Source organism: Acartia tonsa, chromosome 6, assembly GCF_053477335.1.
Source record: "Acartia tonsa isolate MP-2025a chromosome 6, ASM5347733v1, whole genome shotgun sequence".
NCBI classification, from domain to species: Eukaryota; Metazoa; Arthropoda; class Copepoda; order Calanoida; family Acartiidae; genus Acartia; species Acartia tonsa.
The window spans coordinates 20,281,524-20,302,088 of NC_137265.1; the positions used below are offsets into that span (position 1 = coordinate 20,281,524).

The window sequence follows — 20,565 nt, forward strand, 5'->3', positions numbered from 1 at the left end:
CCAAAACATACCCTTTACCTATTCTAAACTTCTCTAAAAACAGTGGAACGGTCTGTCCATCTGTTTCAGAGATCTTAGCGGATAGTCACACACTTATCTAACTTACTTCGGGTATAGTCCCTTTCGTGTCAACGCCTCTTATGGGGCGTTACGTCGAATTTTCCCAGTAGCTTTTAATAGGTTATTTTTGGTTAGGTTAGGTGATTGCCCCGCAGTGTTAGAGGACCCCGTAGGAGGTAGAGAAAATCTACTGTGAAATGCGAAGAAACACACCTTAAGAGGCGTTGTCACGAAAGGGACTATACCCCTTTCATCTTAATAGTATAGGATCAAACACTTATCACTATAATGACAATTATATAAAAGAACTATTAATGGTTTAAAGTAAGAATATTTTTATATCAGAATATGTTTGTGTGTGTTTATGTGTAATTTTCTATGATAATATTTTTGTGTATGTGTGTGGTTTTAACAGGGAGGGAGGGGGATATTGGAATAGAAATTAAACTGGTGCCCACAATTTCATTAACAGTAGGTAATCTCTTTTTGTTGGCTTAAAAAATTTGGGCACATTTATTAAATCTTGATTGGATAGCAGTGTCCAAACCTTTTAACTTACAGCAGGAGTAATTTTGTTTATCATTATTGAGAATCTGCATCAATTTATCCTAAATTGTCTTATCCCTAATCCGTGCGTTTTAAATGTATGTCATAAATCTGCCTGACAACTTACAAAGCACGTATCAAAACTTAAATGTACAAGAATGTAAACAATCATAGAAACTCGACTGAAATTGTTCACAACTAAAAAGTTGTTAGGCTAAGAAAAGAAACATTGTTATTGTATTTCTTGTTCAAATTTGTGGAAAAGTTGTGACATGAAATTATTATTGTTGTCCTATTTTTGTCAATAAGCCAATAAGATGAAAATGAATGGGGAAGGAAACCTTTCCAATAAATAAAAATATTAGAGGTATGTTAATACCCCACTACACCTCCATTTTGCTTATACTAGGGCGAAAGCAAATAATCATATCTTACTTGAAGGTTGCCTTTGCTTGGGATACTTAAGAAAATCAAAAAAACTTTTAAAAAATAGATTTATCTTTGGTTGAAAAGCAGTCATAGAATAGCTTTGCTTTTAAAAATATGTTTGTTCATTTGACAGCCATATATAAAGACGTTTTATTGCTGTTAAATTTTAACCTTAAAATTGGAACCTGTATATTTTATACAACTATAAAGAACATTTTTTATATGCAACAAAAAATCTAAATAATTTTGCATAAAAATTTATTTCAAAGTATGAATTTCACAATAAATAAATAAACAATAACATCAGTCATCTTTGACAATTCGAATCAAAACATTTTCTATTGGTATTGAATTCAACTTCAAATTACCAAATATAAGTTTTAAAAAATAATTTAAGGTTTTTTGATAATTATTTGAGGTTTTTCTTTCTTAATTTTTATTCAAAAGAAGAAATATTAATGTAAAACCCAAAATTTAGTAAGATGACAAGAGCTGCTTATCAATACTCCATTAATTTAACTTCTTTTATTTGCTAGGAGTTTGATTTCAGTAAATTTTTACCACTTTCTTTCTATTACTGTTTCTCCATATCACTATGTACACTTTTTTACATGATGAGGTAAAGTTGAGGTCACTTTAGGTATCATTTTAATAACCAGGGCTTGGCAGCATCGCGTCAGCCGCGACTAGGCCTCAAATATAAATCAGTTTGGATGCTTAGAAAATTTGTTGTAAAAAGTTATTGCCATGTTTGGGTCAGGGTTTAGTCTTCCAGCTGTTTTTAAGGCTGTAAAAAATGGATTTTCCTGAGGCTTACAGGCGGTTGACGCGCGGCTGCCGAGCCCTGTTAATTACACTAGTTGAAATCACATATTGAGTATACCTATCTCAACTTATTTATGTGATTTAACTTTATAACGTTGAGGCACTTTAGAAGCATGAATATTTCATTTGTCCCTTTATAACAAGGATAATATACATGCATGCATTGTGTTGATTGAGGTTGTGTTTAGAAATGTTTTATATTTAGGATCTAAACCTTCTCCCCAGACCAATGGATCCTCTCTGGCTTTCAATAGCTCGTCTAATGATTCTTCAGATACCTGAAATAAGAAAAATCGGTCAGTTTTGTTAAACATTCATAGCAAAAATATTATAGGGTTTTTAAAAATCTTGTTAAATCTAATCTAATCAATAAAAAATATGTATTTGTACAATAATGTAAAAGTTGGTGTTTCCACCCAAAACCTTTTTCTTGAAGTGTTTATAGCCGTGTGGGGGGAATCTAACCATGTAAGGCATTGTCTTTAAGGTTTACTATACTTGCGGACTCTGCTAACCTAACCAAGAATAAGCGTAACAAATAGGATTTTTTTTCAAGTTCTTTTGTGGTCCCTATGCAATGTGAGATAAATCTCTGAAATTTTTGTGCAGAAAAGTTTTGTTGAATTATTTTTTATTATGAGAACTACTTCATCTAATATGTTATTTTGGCTGCACTACTATTGGTCTTTCTTATTTATGATTCTAAAAGATTGAAAAGTATGAAATTGATATATTAATTATCTAAATTAATGAATGCTAATAGAAAACATAATTTAATTTCTTCTCCATCACCTTATTTGGAAGATTTCCTAATTAGTAATTATTATAATTATTGTATATCCAAACTAAGATTCATCTTTATAAGCTTAGTAGGTACCCAACATTTTAATAATTTTGCCAAAAACAGAAAGGGAAATGTTATTTGAAGAGAAAACTACTTATTTAACTAATTACGGTCTTATGATATTAAAAAATGTATTTTTTTCCAAACGGCTTAGTATTTCATATTTATCTGACAATTTTTGAAATATAGTTAAAAATAAGCGGCTAAAAAGCAGTCAAAAAGTGGTCTGACTGCTAATGCCATCAAACTCGTAAACATACCCCTTCGTTATGCGAATCTACACACAAACTTCTGTAAACTGTGAAATTCATTCAGTGACTTCAAAAGACACGGACGAAAAGAAAGTGAATTAATCATAGAGTAGCTGCGCTAACAAGATAGGCTAAAGTTATAAGGTGTCGAAAAATGGGTATGATAAATATAAGTTGAAAACCAATCCCTTTAATTTTTATTTATCTTTCTCAAACACATAATATCAGAGATTTAAAGGGATAAGACAATGGCCGATTAATCAATGTACATCCCAAATGATTACATATATTCTGTAGATTACAATCAGTGGTTGAAACGTTTGGATATAATACATAATGAACCAACAAATCAAAATTCAAAATAAAGTCCCCAAAGCTGTTGAGCCAACGAATAAGAATACTTTATTATAAAACTTTGGGGACTGGTGCAATAAACAGCCCAATGTCCCCTCTCTCCCTGCATAATATACAACATACATAACTATGTTGTGTGTTTGAACATTAGCTAAGATGAACTGAAATTAGTTTCCGAATGTGAACACATTTTCCTAGGTGTTTCCCAATCCTATCTCAATATTTGCTACTAGCTAAAAAACCTTCAAACTTCAAAAAAAAAATCAAAATTTGAATGTATTAACGATTTATACATTATACATTCAAAGTTTTAATTTTTCAAATTTAGATTTTTTTTTTGGAAGTTTGAAGGTTTTTTAGCTAGTAGCAAATATTGAGATAGGATTGGGAAACACCTAGGAAAATGTGTTCACATTCGGAAACTAATTTCAGTTCACCTTAGCTAAGGAGTGGTCAAAAGATGCATAGAGGGATAGGAAAATGGACGAAAAAATTAATTCCTTCTCCCCAGTTATTCAAAACAAAAATCTTCTTTGACTCATTGAATAATAGAGGAAAAATTTTGAAATATGTAACCTTTCCCATTACAATCCTATTATATAAAGTACTAAGCTTTTTTTGTCTGTAGCGAAGGATCTCGCTAACTACTGAACCGATATGGTTTTCCTTTAGAGGGAAGTTTTGTATAGGCCCTGAGATGGTTTAAGGCTATTTTTTTATTTTTATAACTAAGTCTTTGTACGGTTTAAAGCTATTTTTCTGTTCTTCCATATCCCTTCGAATTTAGAGCTCCTAGATGCTAGGGGCGCAGCCACTATTACTTATATAACCATATCCTTAATATTTTAAAGGCAACTAATGGCAGAACGCGTTTTTTTCAAAATCATATACAGATTATTTTCTCAATTTTTTCTTTAAGTAATTGCGGAACATAAGCCCATTGTAATTTTGTAAATTTTCATCCTATAATTGTATTTAAAAAGTCTGCTTTTTAGGAATGTGATAGGTGGACACAAACAATTAGATTAAATGTTAATATGACAATTCCCTGTTTAATTAGAATAACTTATTTAATTTTTTACTTATTCCTTTATTCTTACAAAAATACAGCAGACCCCATGTCAAATTTTAGTCATTTGGCTTTCAATACCCATATATTTATTACTTAGGTGCTCTTAACTTTTAACACACACATGAAGTTCTAAAAGGCTTAGCCTTCCGCATTTTGTAATTTTTCATTATTGATAAAACTTCTCAATAGTGAGGGACTATTAAACTTTGGGGGGCGTGGATAACTTTCTTAACGCATTTTGTCCTCCCACATTATTTCTTTTGAGCACTAACAGCAGTAAATTTACATGACGTGGTTAAAACATAGTTTTGATTAATTAAAGTATCAAATTCACCTGATTTGTAAAAAGTAAGAGCCTTGAATCTTTTTGTGGGTATAAAGACTTTTTAGTTGTGACTAAGGGGTAAATTTAACACAGGGGAAGGGGGGCGGAGGGCTCGAATCTAAAATTATTTACAAACTTAGGGTTGCAATTATCAATATGAGATAATACATAATCTACATACAAAGTAAACTTTGGAGTATCCTGGCTAACCTCAAAATGTCTAGTGTGTATCTGATAATTTCATATTGCTGTCTATCTAAAACCTTTTTGTGAAAACAAAATTGGCCATTCAAATGTCAATTCTAGAATGATAAAAAGTGTTTTGCGTCTAATCTGATTCATATTATCGTTTTAGATTATGATGTATGCATTTTAAAGGAAGCAAGGTTCGTCAGCCGTAAAAACGCAATAAATATTCAGCTGCTATTTGGCCGCCTAATCAGCTGCTATACATAACAAGATGATATCCTTATAATGTTTGTACCATAGAAAATTGCTAACCACTGAACCGATAAAGTTCTCCTTTACAGGGTAGCTTCTCATAAGTCCTGGAAAGGTTTATAACTTTTTGGGGGAGGATACCACCACCCTCTCAAGAGATATCGCCCAAGAAAAAATTACCCCTCCCAATCTTTAATTACAACCTGCAACTGCAAGTCCTTCAATTAGACGGCAGTCGAATCACGTTAAGAACTTCAAAAACATAATCAAAGTATTGTGCTAATGTCAATTACAAAACAACTTTTTATAACATATAATAAACTCATGTTGGATAAAAAACTAAAACACTATATCCTATTATATAACGTAGTATTGTTTTTTTATTGTCTGAAGCTTAAGAGCTTAAGAACTTAATAACTACTAAACTGATTGGGTTCTATATTTTAGAGAAGCTTCGCATAGGTCCTATGATGATTTAAGGCTATTTTATTTTCAGATTCAAGTCTTGGAATATTTTCAACCAATTTTTTAAACCCCTCTCTGCTGCCTCCTCGTATACAGAACCCTTGATGCTAGGGTCGTAGTACATATATAATATAAATAAAGTTTTGAATGCGTTGGTAGATTATGCAATTTTGAAATTTTTAAGATGTCTTTGTCATAGATTATGCTTTTAAAATTGGATCATGTAATTGTTTCTTTGTTTTAAAATAATTCAATAAGTAAATGATTTTGTGATTTTATAAAAAAAAAACTGATAGATGATCCAAAATAACATACCAAGCAGTAAAAACATGAACATAAGTATGTGTACATATTTTATAGCGGCAATCCCAATCACGTTTTTAAATAACTAATTCATACAGTAAAGCCTAGTTCTAAATAAGTTCTTAAAAATGCAAAGATTTATAAATTTTGTAGGTAGATAAGTCGATATAAAACATTAGTTTATCATTGAAAGAATATCAAATGATTGAAATTATCCTAAAGCCATAAAAACAAATTGCGGAGAAGACTAAATCGTATAAAAGTTTCGGTTTTTAAGGTTAATCTATTAAAGTAAAAGAATAGAGGGGAAGGGGTTAAATAAGGGGACCCTATACCGACTTTCAATTAGGTCTGTGAATATCAGCCAATAGCGTCGGAAATATTAACTCAGCAAATTGCAAAAGAACAGAAAGAAGTTTGCTAGCAGACGAAAAAGGTCCCCACCACTGGAACCAGGTAGTTGTCTTGGTTATACATCTATACATTGTATAATTTATTGTTGATCTTGATAAATACCGTTTGATATTGTACGTAATCTAATGCTCATTACTAGGAATGAGGTTAAAAGATCAACACATTTAATGTTTCTGTAACAGTCAGGGAATATAGGAATATAGAAAAACAAAATAATCAAAAATAATTTAGAAAAATCAGAGTAATGAAAAGGGAGTAATTCAGATTAAGAATAATCATTTCTCGCATTGTATTATAGACAGCTTTCGGATCTACTGCAGTTCACGGTAAAATATTGCTGGTAATGCAATTTTCCAAAAATCTATGAATTTTAAAGGCTGATAGCTGCCAAACGGCTGAACGTACAGATCATGCCCGCATACTGTTTTAAGCGGCATAAGAAGGCCTGCAAATAATCTGGAATAGCCATAAATAAATTATGCATAATTATCTCGCAGTGCTGAGAAATGCGCAAAAAAGACCTATTTTACGCGATTTTTCTTCCGTGAAGCTTTCCCTGTGCAGCATTATTGAATCTTGGCTATTCCAGATTATTTATAGGCCTTCTTATGCCGCTTAAAATGGTGTGCGGGTATGATCTGTACGTTAAGCTGTTTGCCAGCTAGCAGCCTTTAAATTCATAGATTTTTGGAAAATTGCATTACCAGCAATATTTTACCGTGAACTGCAGTAGATTCCAGCTTTCAGTGGAAAATGAAATGAAAAAATATAAGATTAAAACCAGTTGTGTTAGCCCCGATGTGACAAAACCTGGACTAACAAAACTGCTATTAATTCTATGAATTTTATTTTAATGTTCATGGAAAATTGTCTGTGATACGATGTTATACATGATTTTTCATTCAAAATTAAAATTAATTACATATGACTTTAATTCTAAGAGGTGGAAGTGAGCTTCATTTTGAGATGATGTAACAATTAATAATCCCTTAACGCCTGAATGTATATGGTATATATCAGGCGTATAGATCTTATAGTTTCCAGCAGGGTATGCGTAGTACAGTGGAGATAAACAACATCCTTTATATCTTCAGTGGACCCTAAATTCTATCCACTTCTTTCTTATTTGTAAAATATATTAATTCTTTATTTAGGTTAGGTTCCGCAAGGACCATGAGGGCTGCATACAGTAAATGAATAACTAGAAACAACTTTCACAAGTTTTTAAAATGGTTTTACCATGTTTTAAAATTATATTTATTTACAGGAAGGGAGGGGGTATTAGAATTAAAGCTTTGAAACCTCTTTATCTTATTTGATGGCGAAAACTTTTATTGAATTAATAGTGTCTAAACATTTCAACTAAAGAAGGGGTTATTTTTGTTTATCATCATTAGGAATGTATTTCCATTTATTATTTATTGTCTTATCCCTTAATATTCATGGATTACAAAGTGATAAACACTTAATGTAGTCCAAAATTAATTACAAAATTCTGTTTAAAATCATTAAATAAATTCATTTTTATGCCTAAATTTTTTTATACAACATGCTATTATAATAAATCTGAATATAGTGTATTCAACATCAGGGACCTTAAGGGATAGGACAATGGCCGATAAATTGATAAACATACACAAAATTACCACTTCTATAGAATTAGTGGGTAAAATGTTTGAACACTCAATTTAATGATTTAACCAATCAAAATTCACTTAAGTACCCAAAGATGTTAAGCTATCGAATAATAAAAAACTTTGGGGGCCAATAAACAGCCCTTGGTCCCCCCCCCCTCTCTCTCTCTAATTCAATATACATCAATGCCCTGAGTGGAATTGAATGATAAATATTTAGATTGTTTCCATATTGGATAACTGAATATTAATCATCTGCATTTAGATTGAAATGTTTAAATATTTGATTTCGCTTCTCTCTTCTAAATCACGGATACAAGGAGTACAGTACAATATTATTCTCATATATAAGTAAATGGATGTCTATCTGTATGTAGCTTAAGATCTCGCTTGGCCGTTATGGTTTTCCTTAATATAAAAGCTTCTACACAATAAAGGCCTCTAGGGGCGTAGTTGTTAATTTATGAAAAAAGTGAAATTCCATCTTTGGTATCATAAAGAAAAGGGGAAAACTCTAGAAAGTAAAAGAAAATTGTAGTACCTACTCCCAATTTGCCTATTATTTCTTAGACTTATCCCCCTCCCCCTGACAAATATATGTGACCGCACCTTGTTAAATATGAACTATTTTAGAAAAAAAAACTACCTTTAGTCCAGCCTTCACAGAATTATTCGTAGCAAGGAGATCATTGTAAAGCTGCTGGTTGTCCAGGGCCAGGAGGGTGTCATCATCCTCCAGGAAGCGGCTAGCAGCAGCCAGGAACAGCTGCCGCTTCACCTCCAAGCTCAGGTCTTGTCTACGCTTCACACGGATTAGGTTCCAGTAAAACTGAAATAAAACATGATAAATAAATATGCGCTCTTCTTGAAAATCCACTAGGGATAGGTCTTGAGTTATGGAGCCCTGTGATTGGCTATTCAACAATTGATTTCTTCTTGGCATTACTTAAAATAGAATAGAATTTAAATGATTTTATAACTTGTGGACCAAAAATAATAGTTTATTGAAGATGTAAGTGTTTTTTTTTTAACAACCCTCAAATATTAAATACCAAGACAACCACTTTAATATATTTTTTTAAACCTATGATACAAAACTGTGTATTTCTTAAAATACTTAGAGATTATAATTTAAAATACATAAGAATAAGAAAAACTTGTTTTGGTTGCAAAATTTGTTTTAATACAAATTTATATATATTTCACCTGCAGTACTAAATATTCGTATTTGAAGAAAAACAATTATACAAAGTTCATAAACTAATTTTAAACAAGTACATAAGCATTAAATAGAAGTAAATTTATGAAAGACAAAAACGGAAGGGATAGGTAAACGTGAGAAAAAAACAACATCTGTACTGTAAATCATACTAGACGACCGACAGTCATAGAGACAAACGGACAGACAAGCACTCAAGACTTAAATAATATTTGTTCGTGTCCCCATTGTTGAAATCTCGTCACCATTCACAGTGAGGGGTTTGAGTAGTTTACTGTTTATTAATACGGCTAGCCAACTATCGTGTTATTGTTATCCTAGGTTTCAATAGTGCTAATTTTTATGCATTTAGGTACTATCAGAGAGGAAAGATCATTGGACTGTAAATTACAGTGGTATAACCAAGTTTGCTCTTACTTATTTGCTCAAAATCTGTGGGTACTTTTATTGAATTTCAATTGTTTAGTTCCGAAGTATTAATTAGCAAATTTTTAAAACAATAATATTATTCTTCAGGAAGGTAATTTGTTTATCATAATTGGGAATCTATATCAATTCATTGTCAATTGTTGAATCCCTTAAGATCCTTGGGTAAGATGGATTTACCAATCAAATAAGTCCTAATGCATATTAATATCCTTAAAATAGAATATTATTAAGCCGCGTTAGTATACTGTATTCTACCCAATTTTTCCATCAAATTGAGAGAGAATTATATTCTGGCTGACAACATGGAAAAGCCATAAGGGTCTGCACGAACTTTTACCCAAGAAACACAGAAAAAGACTTTGAAAACGAATTGTTCAAAATATTATTACAATATGCTAGTACTAGCAATATGATGAACAATAGGTTTTTCTTAAACTTTCCGGCAGTGAAGTAAAATGCAGTTTTTCAATTTCTTTAATGAATGCAGAATTATGTTGGATTTGATTTAATGAGGATATTTTTTAATAAACAGAATCCTTTTTCCTATTTGGTTTTAATTATCATACTGTCTTAGTGTCAAAAGTATAATTATTTTGCACCATTAATCATAAAAAGGTCAATTTTTTGTGTTTTAACTTGTTTAAAATTGTCTAAGTAATGACATTAGATGCAGCCTTTAAAAACATAATCATTTTCTGCATTTGCGGGCTAAAAATATAAAACTTATTTTTTGGTTTTCTTTAATTTTAATTGTTCTTGTTTAAAATGTTCTAAAAGTGAATGTTTTAGTTTGAAAGTGATTTATGCTTCAAGAATTGGTATGTGACCTCTTTGACCATGGCAGTCAGAGAAAAAGGAAAAGTAAAAAGACTAAAAAATAAGTGTACGGGAAACTAAATTATCTGTATTATCATATAATTACAAGATAAGTTTTTTTTTAAATACCGTAAATTTTCAATGTTTTTATATTTTTCTAACTTTGACAAAAACTTTTTAAAAGCTCATAAATTTATCATAAAATCCTTTTTCTGTTACATATGTATACATATAAAGGATTATGGTATCCATGAACGGCGCTCCTAAAATAAGTTAAATATATGTATTACTCTTAAATTATCAATTTTAGATTGAATATTTTATACAATACGTATTGCTTTATTAGTCAGATGAAAGTTTTTTTTAAAGTGATATTTATACAAGTAAGATCCACAAACGGACAGACCATAGACATATAGTAGATGTTATGCTAAAATCATTTTGAATATATAGTCCTAGCTTACAGGCATCATTGATAACCAAGCTTTAATTTATTCAAAGACCTCAAATATTTCATTTTAAATTCCTTAGCTTTGTTCTTTAATGAAATTTGCTAATGTCTAATTTCATGCTTTAAAAGAAGACATTGAGTTGGAAATTAAGTTTGGGGACAAGTCAGGGATCTAAAGGGATAAGATAATGGCCAATAAATTGATGTACATCCACAAAGATGTTACACAAAATTACCACTTCTGTAGATTACAATTAGTGGTTAAAACGTTTGGACATTCAACTTAATGAACAAACTAATCAAAATTCAGTATAAGTCCCCAAAGTTGTTGAGCCAACAAATAAGAAAACGAATAGTATAATTTTCAGGTCTAGTGTAATATTCAGCCCAATTCCCCATCCCTCCCTGGGGACAAGTAATATCTTAGGCCACAGAATTTAATAATTCTAAACAAAAACGATTATGTCCTATAGTTGTAAATACATTTAGATAGACATACAAGGATAGACAATAAGAATTGTAAAGTGACTTCACATCAAAACAATTTTTTTGCCGCCAAATTTAAATGTAAAAATTACAATAAATGCCAAAACTTCAAAATAAAAATTCTATTCATTTATCCAGCATATCGAATTGAACACAAAAAAGCTTTTAGAAGATTTTTTAGAATTGTTGGTAATAGCGACCACCCATCGTAATATATACATAGATATCTTAATTCTTAGGCTTGAAAATATTTTTGGCGGGGCAAAAATTTTTAATATAAATTCTTGTTATGAATTTATCTTTTATTTGAATTTCTTTCCAAATTTTATTATGATTTTAATAAGTAAAAAGTATTAATTCTATATTTTTAATGTTTTTGCAGAACTTAGAATAAAATGATTTCATTTAAAGAGGTATATAAAGAAAAGAAAATAACTTATGGTCTATCTCAACGTAGATTGACTTATCTCCTAAATAGGAATGTCTATCTAAAACATAAGAATATATCTTAAAATATATTTTTTGTCTTCTATTAGATTACTTTTTATCATTCTCTAAGAAAGAACAATTTTAAAGTTAAAAATGTTATCTAAAATTGAGTATGTCCTAATATCTCAATAAGACCTAGAGGGCAAATTACACAAAATTAGCTGTGTGTCTTCTATGCCACTCAAGTATCTTTTTTTCAAATCATTAGAGCCACATTTTAATACAATAGAACTAACTTTCCCTTTTTTGCTTCACTCTCATATCATGGAAATTCATAAAAAAAAACATTCCTTCCTCGTTATGTGCTACTAGTGACTACGCCCCTAGAGGCCTCTGGGGTACTTGAAGTGGTGGTGGGTAGAATTCGACCCCATTCCATTATTTTAAATTTTTCTTTTAAGTATAAAATATATTTCCTTTCTACAGAATCTTTTCGGGGTTGGTTGGAGAACACTCCCCGAAAATAGTTATAAGCATTCACAGGACCTATGAGAAGTTACATTGTAAAGGAGAACTATATTGTTTCAGTTGTTAGCGAGATCCTTTGGTACAGACAGAGAACGATCAGATCATGTTACTTTTATATGAGGCTTGTGGAACACTTGAAACGGTATACTATTATGTGAAATTATAGGCACCCAAAATATTCTGCCTGTGTGAGTTCCAAACTTTTCAAGAGGGTCGCAATCAAGGAGGGATATCTTATCTGAGAAAAAAACAAACTTGAATTATTAGTTTTTGCCAAAAAAAAAACATTTTTTTTTCTAAATATTTGCTCTAATGAAGACTTTTCTGCCTTTATATAATTAAGAATTAGTACAAGTGTTAAATTGCTTGTGAGCCAAAATTACCAAAGAATCTTTAAAATTGTAATTAAAATCCAATATATCCATATAGATTAGTGCCTAAGGCATGAGGAGAAGGAAGGTGGCAAGGTGGCACCCAAATATGTCTTTTGAAAGGCATTTTTGACCTATGTACCCATAACATAGGCTTTAGTGAATAAAACTGCTGTAAAATTGTTGGATTATACAACATTGCAGGAATTTAGGGATAACTCTTAAATACTTCATTAATTTGGAATTTCTTAGGGAGGTGGAATACTTCATCCTAATGAAATCTATTTTCCGCACCAAAATACTATTTGTAGATAATAAAGTTACAGTTTTCTGCACATAAATGTGGATATTATTATTCCTTGCAGTTCCGTTATTACTCAGTTTGCATGATTTGTATCATTTTGTCCCTGGCACCATGAAAGAAGGGGTTTTACCCAGGGATCTTACGGTATGGACAATAAATTGATATTAATCCCAAATAAAATTTTTCTTTATTTATAATATACTTATAGGTTGAAAAGTTTGGACACTTAAAAATTTACCTATCTTATCGAAATTCAATAAATGAATCCAAACACAATGTTTTTGAGTCTGCGATTAAGGTAGTTATAGGTACTAGTATGATAAACACTTCAATGTCCCTTCTATCCCTGGCCTAGACCCCACTGCAACCCTGTAATAGAATCATATAATCTTAAAAGGATTTTCATCATGAAATGTTTTAATGGAGTCAGGCAATATTTTACCAAGATTAAAACATCAACAATATCCTTTCTTTGGGGTTTTAATTCAATTATGAAAGACTATTTATAAATATTTGTAGAAGGAAACACAAAATATTGGTTTGTCTCATGAAAAATATATCATTAGAATTTAGCATATTACATTGAGAGGGAAGGTACTGTCAATTTCAATTTTATTCGTTGGCTAGAAAACTTTGGGTCCTGTTATTGAATTCTGATTGGCTGTTTCCAAACCTGCAGTATCCAAACTGTTTACCCTATGATTTTACTGTACAGAATATGTTGTTTTGTTTTATCATCAATCCATCGTCCATTGTCTTATCACTTAAGATCCCAGTTATAATCTAACTATTAGGGTAACTTTGATAACTTACATTGCAAAAAAAAATCAAATTAAAAACAAAAAATCTACATTATAGAGAAGTTTTTTTTTAATGTAATGGGAAAATGTATATATCTAAATTATTTTGTGTGGTGTATAATTTTGATTTGCAAGAATGTAATGTTTTAAAAAATGTTTTACATCATTTAACATGAAAGATCAAGGATGTCTATTTCAAGAGGAACAATATGCAGATTACGTATAATAATTCTTCCAGAGCATAGATATCTAAAGACATAAGACTAAAAGACCTGAAAAGCGATAGACCCAAAGAAAACAAACATTGAAGCAAAAGATCTTATATGACATAAGAACTAAAAACAAAATACAAAATGGTTCAAAATAATTTTAAAAATAAAAACTAGCGGGTCAACATATAAAAAAAACCTAAGGGACAAAAGACTGAATGAGTCAAAATTCCTAATGGGATAATGATTAAAAAGACTTGAAGGACACACCCCAAGCCAATCTTAGTCACACGCAGCCATAAACAACCTCAAGCACAGGTTCTATTAAGCAGCTGGAGGCGCGGCTGGCAACCCTGAATTCCATGATTCTCTCTTTCGGGAGATAAGCAAACTACCCCAAAGATTCCAATCGCAGAAATTCGCAGATTAAATATTTTTATTGAAATAAAAAGTAAATAATTCTAAAGTAAGGATTTTTTGCAATATCTCAACTATAAATTCTTTCCGCCCTGATATTTAAGATCTCTAAAACAGTACCTGTGTAAAGACTAGAAATTGTAAAGCTATTCTTTCTTCTTGTAGATCTAACTTCCCGAGATGCTCGTCAAATCTGAAATCATAAACACAATTAAATATAATTTTAGATTATTTACTTCTTTAAAAAGCAATTCTTTTCTACAATTTACAACTTAAGTAAAAGTGTAATACAAAAGTCCGATCGTCTAACTAAATACTTCAATTAAATGAATCAATTAAAAAGATTTGTTATTTGTAGAATTTGTAGAATTGAAACATCAAAAGTTAAGACGACAGTTTCAAATATATCAACTTATGAATGTTGTCATCCTTGTTTCTTTTTAGCATTATTTTGATGACTTACTAACTTTTAATTACACCCATAAGCACATAGTTCAAAATATTTTGGCTCAAGTTAATTGTACATTTTAAAATCATAGATATTTTGAGCAATTTGATTTTTAAGATATTATATACTAACGGCTACGCCCCTAGAAGTTACTTTTACAAAAAAAAATTTATTTTTTAATACAACTTTAGATATCATTTTTGATAGTATCCTTAAAATGAAAATATTTACTTTATCATGCAAATGTTTGTTTATTCTCCAAGAAAATATTCCCCAAAAACCGCCAAAACTACGATTTTTTTTATTTTGTATTAACATTTGTAAATCTTTAAAATTTAATTGTAAAAATCCTTCAATATGATAAAAACACTAAAAATGCTTAAATTGTATGTATAGGGTTGCAAAGAAAACACTTCTCAAAACCACTAGATAAGAAAAACTTTAAAAGTTTACTTTTCACGTTGATCCAAAAAGGAGTATTATATGTTTTTTTGAAGGAAAAAACATACACAAAGAAATCTATGAAAAATCGGAAACCTAAACTTATAATAAAATAACAATACAACTTTTTTTATTTAAAAAATCTAAAATACCAAGATCGGTAGTTAATCATTTCAATGAATTTCTACTTAGCCAGTCAAAGATGACCAAAAATAACCAATACAATAATGAACTTTTTGTCCATTTTAAAAGTAAAAATTTGACTTTTTATTAAATCAAAGGAGAGAATGTAGGCATTAGTTTTACTGATAGACAATGTTCAATTTATCGTCCTTGTTTTAGTAAAATATGCAATGCATACATTTTCTTTCCTCTAAGATAGTAAGATATAGACATTGGTCATTATATAACATTAGTTTATCTAAAAGAGCTGCGTCACTTAAAATAACTAAGAATGCTTTTAATGGTTACAAATTGAATAGGCCTTTATTTCATGTGATTATATAAATAAAGCACATCAAAATAAACAACGCTGGCTCATTTTATATCATTTACATTCCTTACTTTTATTAGCGAAGCTTTTCTATTATCATCCGGGATTTTTAAGTCTAGTGAATTTAACAGAAATATCAGAATGACATAAAAATGTGTTAATAATAATGTTTTAGCGCGTCATTACACATCAGACAATTTTAGATAAGCGACGAATATTAATACTTTTGCAAATTGTCGTAAGATAAAAATTCTTGTAATACGTAAATAAAAGTCATTACATTGAGTAAAAAAAGTTGAGATGATTGTAAATATGCCAAGTAAACTAAACTACAACCTTCCTGTAAAAATATGTTGCCCCACAAATTTGATTCTAGGTTGACTGGATTACCGCAGAAAAAATATTTGATCCAAATTTTTCTAATAAGCCAAATTAATGATTATTAATCGTATTATAGACATCTTTTCGCGGATGTTAAAATTAAAAAAATAATACTGGTATTAATTTTTTATTTTATTTTAATAAAACCGGTTCTGATCAAGCGAATATTATTTGGTTTCAAAGCCATATTGGAAAAGAATTTATATTTTACTTAGGTAATAATCATATCATTCTACTGTTTCGAAAGAAACAAAAATCATCTGATATGATTTTTAATATAGCCAATATTGGTGAAAATAATACGCTGAAATAACTCTAATAACACCCTTAATTAAAAAATCACAATGTAACAATGTTTATATTTTTGTATGAGAACCTTTTTAAACAGCATACTTTGTGTGTGGCGTTAAAAAAGGGGTCACCACCCCCCAGGATCATAAGTCAACTTACTTTTGTAACCAAATATTTTCATCATATGTCACTTTTAGCCTTTCTGGAGTCATGGGCTCTTGTGACGGGATGGTTTTTAACAAGTCTTCAAGGCTCTGTGGTGGCTGTGTTTTCTAAAAAAAAATTTTAATGGAAAAGAATATAAACCTATTGTAATATTTAGTAGATAATATCAATTAATCCCTGAATATCATATCTATTATAATATCCTAATTTGACTAAAATCATTTTTTTTAAATTTGCCATTTAAAAAAAATTCCAGTCAATTTACAAATGTGACTCGGTCTGACGGATGGATGGACTTACGGACAACTCCAATTTATAAATTAGCTTCGATACTGATAACATAATAGTTATTTCTCGTATCGTATTATAAACGGCTTTCCGCGGATATAGAATGTACAATTATAAGATTAAAACTAGTTTTTTTAGCCCCGTGGTGCAGAAGGCACCGGCTAAAAAAACTAGTTTTAATCTTATGATTGTACATTTCTATATTCGTAGAAAACTGGATATAATACGATGCTAGACATAGCTTTTCGTATGGATTAGAACCGGTTCCTATCCACCGGATTCGAATGAATACGAGAAAATTTATTTCAAAATCAGCAAAAGTAAAAGTTTTGATAAAATGTTTTTGTTACAAGATTGGTCATGGTTGAATTATTTGTTGCTTAACTAGCATTAAAAATACTATAAATTAGGATAGCTTGATAGAAGCGTTTAATTCATTTTAAACCATGCAAAGAATAAAATAATTTGAAAATATTTGTTTTTTATGATAGGAATATTATTAATTTTGATTTTCAAAATAAATTTGATTATAATAAAATGGAAAGGTAATTAAAATTTAAAAACTTTTTGCCCAATTTTTTTCGGTTAGCCTAAATTAATCTTCATTGAGACAAACAGCATTAAATGATTTAGTTTTAAAAATAAATTTTTACCTTTTTTTCCTTTCTAACAAAGGCACATATATTCCCCATTGTAGTTTCAAATGGATTCAGCTCATGTATTGGTAACTTTCCAGTTGAAATATTGGTCTGTACAACAGTACTGCCCATAGCAAAAACAGCTTCCTCGATTTTTTCACTAGCCTTTCGCGGATTTCCTAAATTTTCCACAATTTTTAATCACATTTTTTCATCCATTCTTTTTCGTTTAAGGTATTTATGTATGAATCATAATTGAATATTATTCACTTTAAATTAGGATTTTTGGGTATTTAAATAATTTATTATCACAATTGACTTAACTAGACTTAAATTTTGGTTTTGATTGTATCATCTATATGATGACATCTTAAGGATGTATACATCAATATTGGATGTTTATTTATGGATGTGTGTTTGCGTGTGTATTATTGTCGACATCAACAGGGTGACAGGGTTAACTTTAATACATCCATAGGAGAGAAGATACGAGAGAGAGAGAGAGAGAGAGAGAGAGAGAGAGAGAGAGAGAGAGAGAGAGAGAGAGAGAGAGAGAGAGAGAGAGAGAGAGAGAGAGAGAGAGAGAGAGAGAGTGAGAGAGAGAGAGCGGGGAAATGTAAAGACACTAAACAGAAGAAATGGGAAAGAGATAGCATAGAAAGAAAAGAGAGGGAAAGAGAAAGAGGAATTGAATGGCTCACAAATCGTGGAGACCTTTGGCCTGGCGCACAATTCCTACGTACCTACGCACCGCAACAACTCAACCAACCAACCAATCTCTCACTCTCCGGGATGAGCTAGAACAAGGATGAGGGTGGCAGGGGCAGGGGAGGGAAGGAAGACAGGCAATGCAAAATAGACGATGCAGAACAATTATTTTTCACTCTTGTCCCCCTTTTGTTTCCTCTTTCCTCTTGTATCTTCCTTTCTTCTTTAACTCTTCTTCTTTAAGAAATCTGAAATTTAAAGATTAACATAAAAATTTTATTGAAAAAGACAACTTTAGCCTTTATGAAATAAGTCATTAAGATAAAAATTCAATATGCATTAGATCCTTAAGTGTTCAACAATTATTTTCTTTTTAGTACTACTAGCTCCAATCTAAAATCCTAATTGTCTATTAAAGTCTTCTTCGTTAATAAATCTTAGATTCAAAGATTAACATATATATTTCAATAAACTTAAGCCTATATGTAAGAAATAATTCATGTAATATGTAGTAAGTATGCATTAGAATCTTATGTTTTGTTTAGATTTTCACTTTTTCAAGTGCTTTTTTATAGCTTTTAAGCCAAGGGGTGGTTTATTCTCTCCGAAGAAAATCTATTTGCCCTTTAAACAAATTTTGCAAGGTGTCCTTAAAAATGAAGTCTCACTTTTAAATCAACTTTTATCATAAAACATTAATAACACTTAAAATAATTCACATTGATTAAAGATTTGTTATCAATTTAATGAAATCTTAAAACCTTGTAATGTGATCACTATTGTCGATGAACAAAGATTTTTAACTGGACCTAAAACTATGATATCTGGTAGTACTATAGAAGTTGGGTATTCAGGGATCTAAAGGGATAAGACAATGGCCGATAAATTGATATACATCCCCAATGATGATATACAAAATTACCCCTTCTGTAGATTACAATTAGTGGTTAAAACGTTTGGAAACTCAACCTAATGAACCAACCAATCAAATTTTGCTACAGTCCCCAACATTTATATATAAACGAAATAGAAAAGGTGATTATAAAACTTTGGGGACCAGTATAATAAACACTCCAATGTCCCCTCCCTCCCTGAAGTGTATTACTAATTGAGCACTGCACCTTAAAAATGCAGAAAAATGCATTAGCAATAATAATTGGCGCGGCTGCAACGTTTCGCCTACATTTTACTACATATACCATTCATGCACTATAAAAAAGATAACAAAAAAATCGCTATGAAAATTTAAAATAATAAATAATGAATCTACTCCAGAAGTCAAGCTTAAAAGTCCATCAGTTTATAATGTGTAAGCATAATTGATTAATTTCAATCTATTAAGATATTTTACCCCCAACCCCCATAAAAAAAGCTTGATCTATCTCATAATAAAATTTCTTTAGCTAAAATAAAAACTAGTATGACAAAATCCATTAAACAAGACTCAAAATACCAGATAAACGCATATTACTTGTTACATTGTTTTTACTAAAGAAGAAACATATTATTTGTAGTGGTAACAATAAAATCAATGCACTTAATTTTATAATTTTTAAGAGTGTTGTAAAAATTACATAATAATTCCTCTTCCAATTTACAAAGACGTAATCTTGTATTACGCAAAATGTTTCTGGTTTTTGGTTTATTTAATGTTTAAGTTGATTTTTTTACATTTCCAAAACTTTTAAAAATTAAACATTTTTGTTTGTTAAATTAGTCTGAATATAAAGTAACAATAAGCCAGCTTCATATTAAAACTATATATAACCCTTTTAAAGACCAAACAATCGTAATTTTAAAGGATACTTCAATATAATTTAATGAATCATTTTCTACTCATAGAAAATACATCTTAAACAAGGATGACAACATCCATAAGTAGCGAAGCACAAAAATCGTGGATGGAAATACGTAAAAGTAGATTTAAAGTGTATTTATCCCAAAAAAGTTTGAAAATTGGACCAAAAACACCAAATATATGGGGAAATATTTAAAACATACAAAAATAGCCAAAAACCTGATAAAAGGCAGTCTGACCGCCATGGTTGTTTTCTTTAAACGACGGGAAATTTAATTTTGATATCTATAACTGAAAAAATTTTGAAAATCGGACCATAAACACTGAAGATATGGAGAATAATGTGATAAATACAAAAATAGCCTAAAACCTGCAAAAAGCAGTCTGGCCGTCATGGATGTTTTCTTTAAACGACGGGAAATTTAATTCTCATATCTATAACTGAAAAAATTTTGAAAATTGGACCATAAACACTGAAGATATGGTGGAAAT

The 20,565-nt window shown here is 30.2% G+C and overlaps 1 protein-coding gene across 1 annotated transcript in view; it reads right to left on the bottom strand.

Annotated features, from left to right (window-relative positions):
- Positions 1–1,272: 1,272 nt before the first annotated feature.
- Positions 1,273–20,565, bottom strand: part of LOC145322043 (uncharacterized) — a 28,605-nt gene continuing 9,312 nt past the window's right edge. Inside the window, exons 2-7 of the mRNA XM_080163801.1 lie at positions 18,311–18,523; positions 17,583–17,746; positions 16,636–16,748; positions 14,543–14,615; positions 8,610–8,792; positions 1,273–2,138 (exon numbers count right to left, since the gene is read on the bottom strand). Coding sequence (XP_080019927.1) covers positions 1,995–2,138; positions 8,610–8,792; positions 14,543–14,615; positions 16,636–16,748; positions 17,583–17,699 — 630 coding nt within the window. The 5' untranslated portion in view covers positions 17,700–17,746; positions 18,311–18,523 and the 3' untranslated portion in view covers positions 1,273–1,994. The remainder of the gene's footprint in view (positions 2,139–8,609; positions 8,793–14,542; positions 14,616–16,635; positions 16,749–17,582; positions 17,747–18,310; positions 18,524–20,565) is intronic.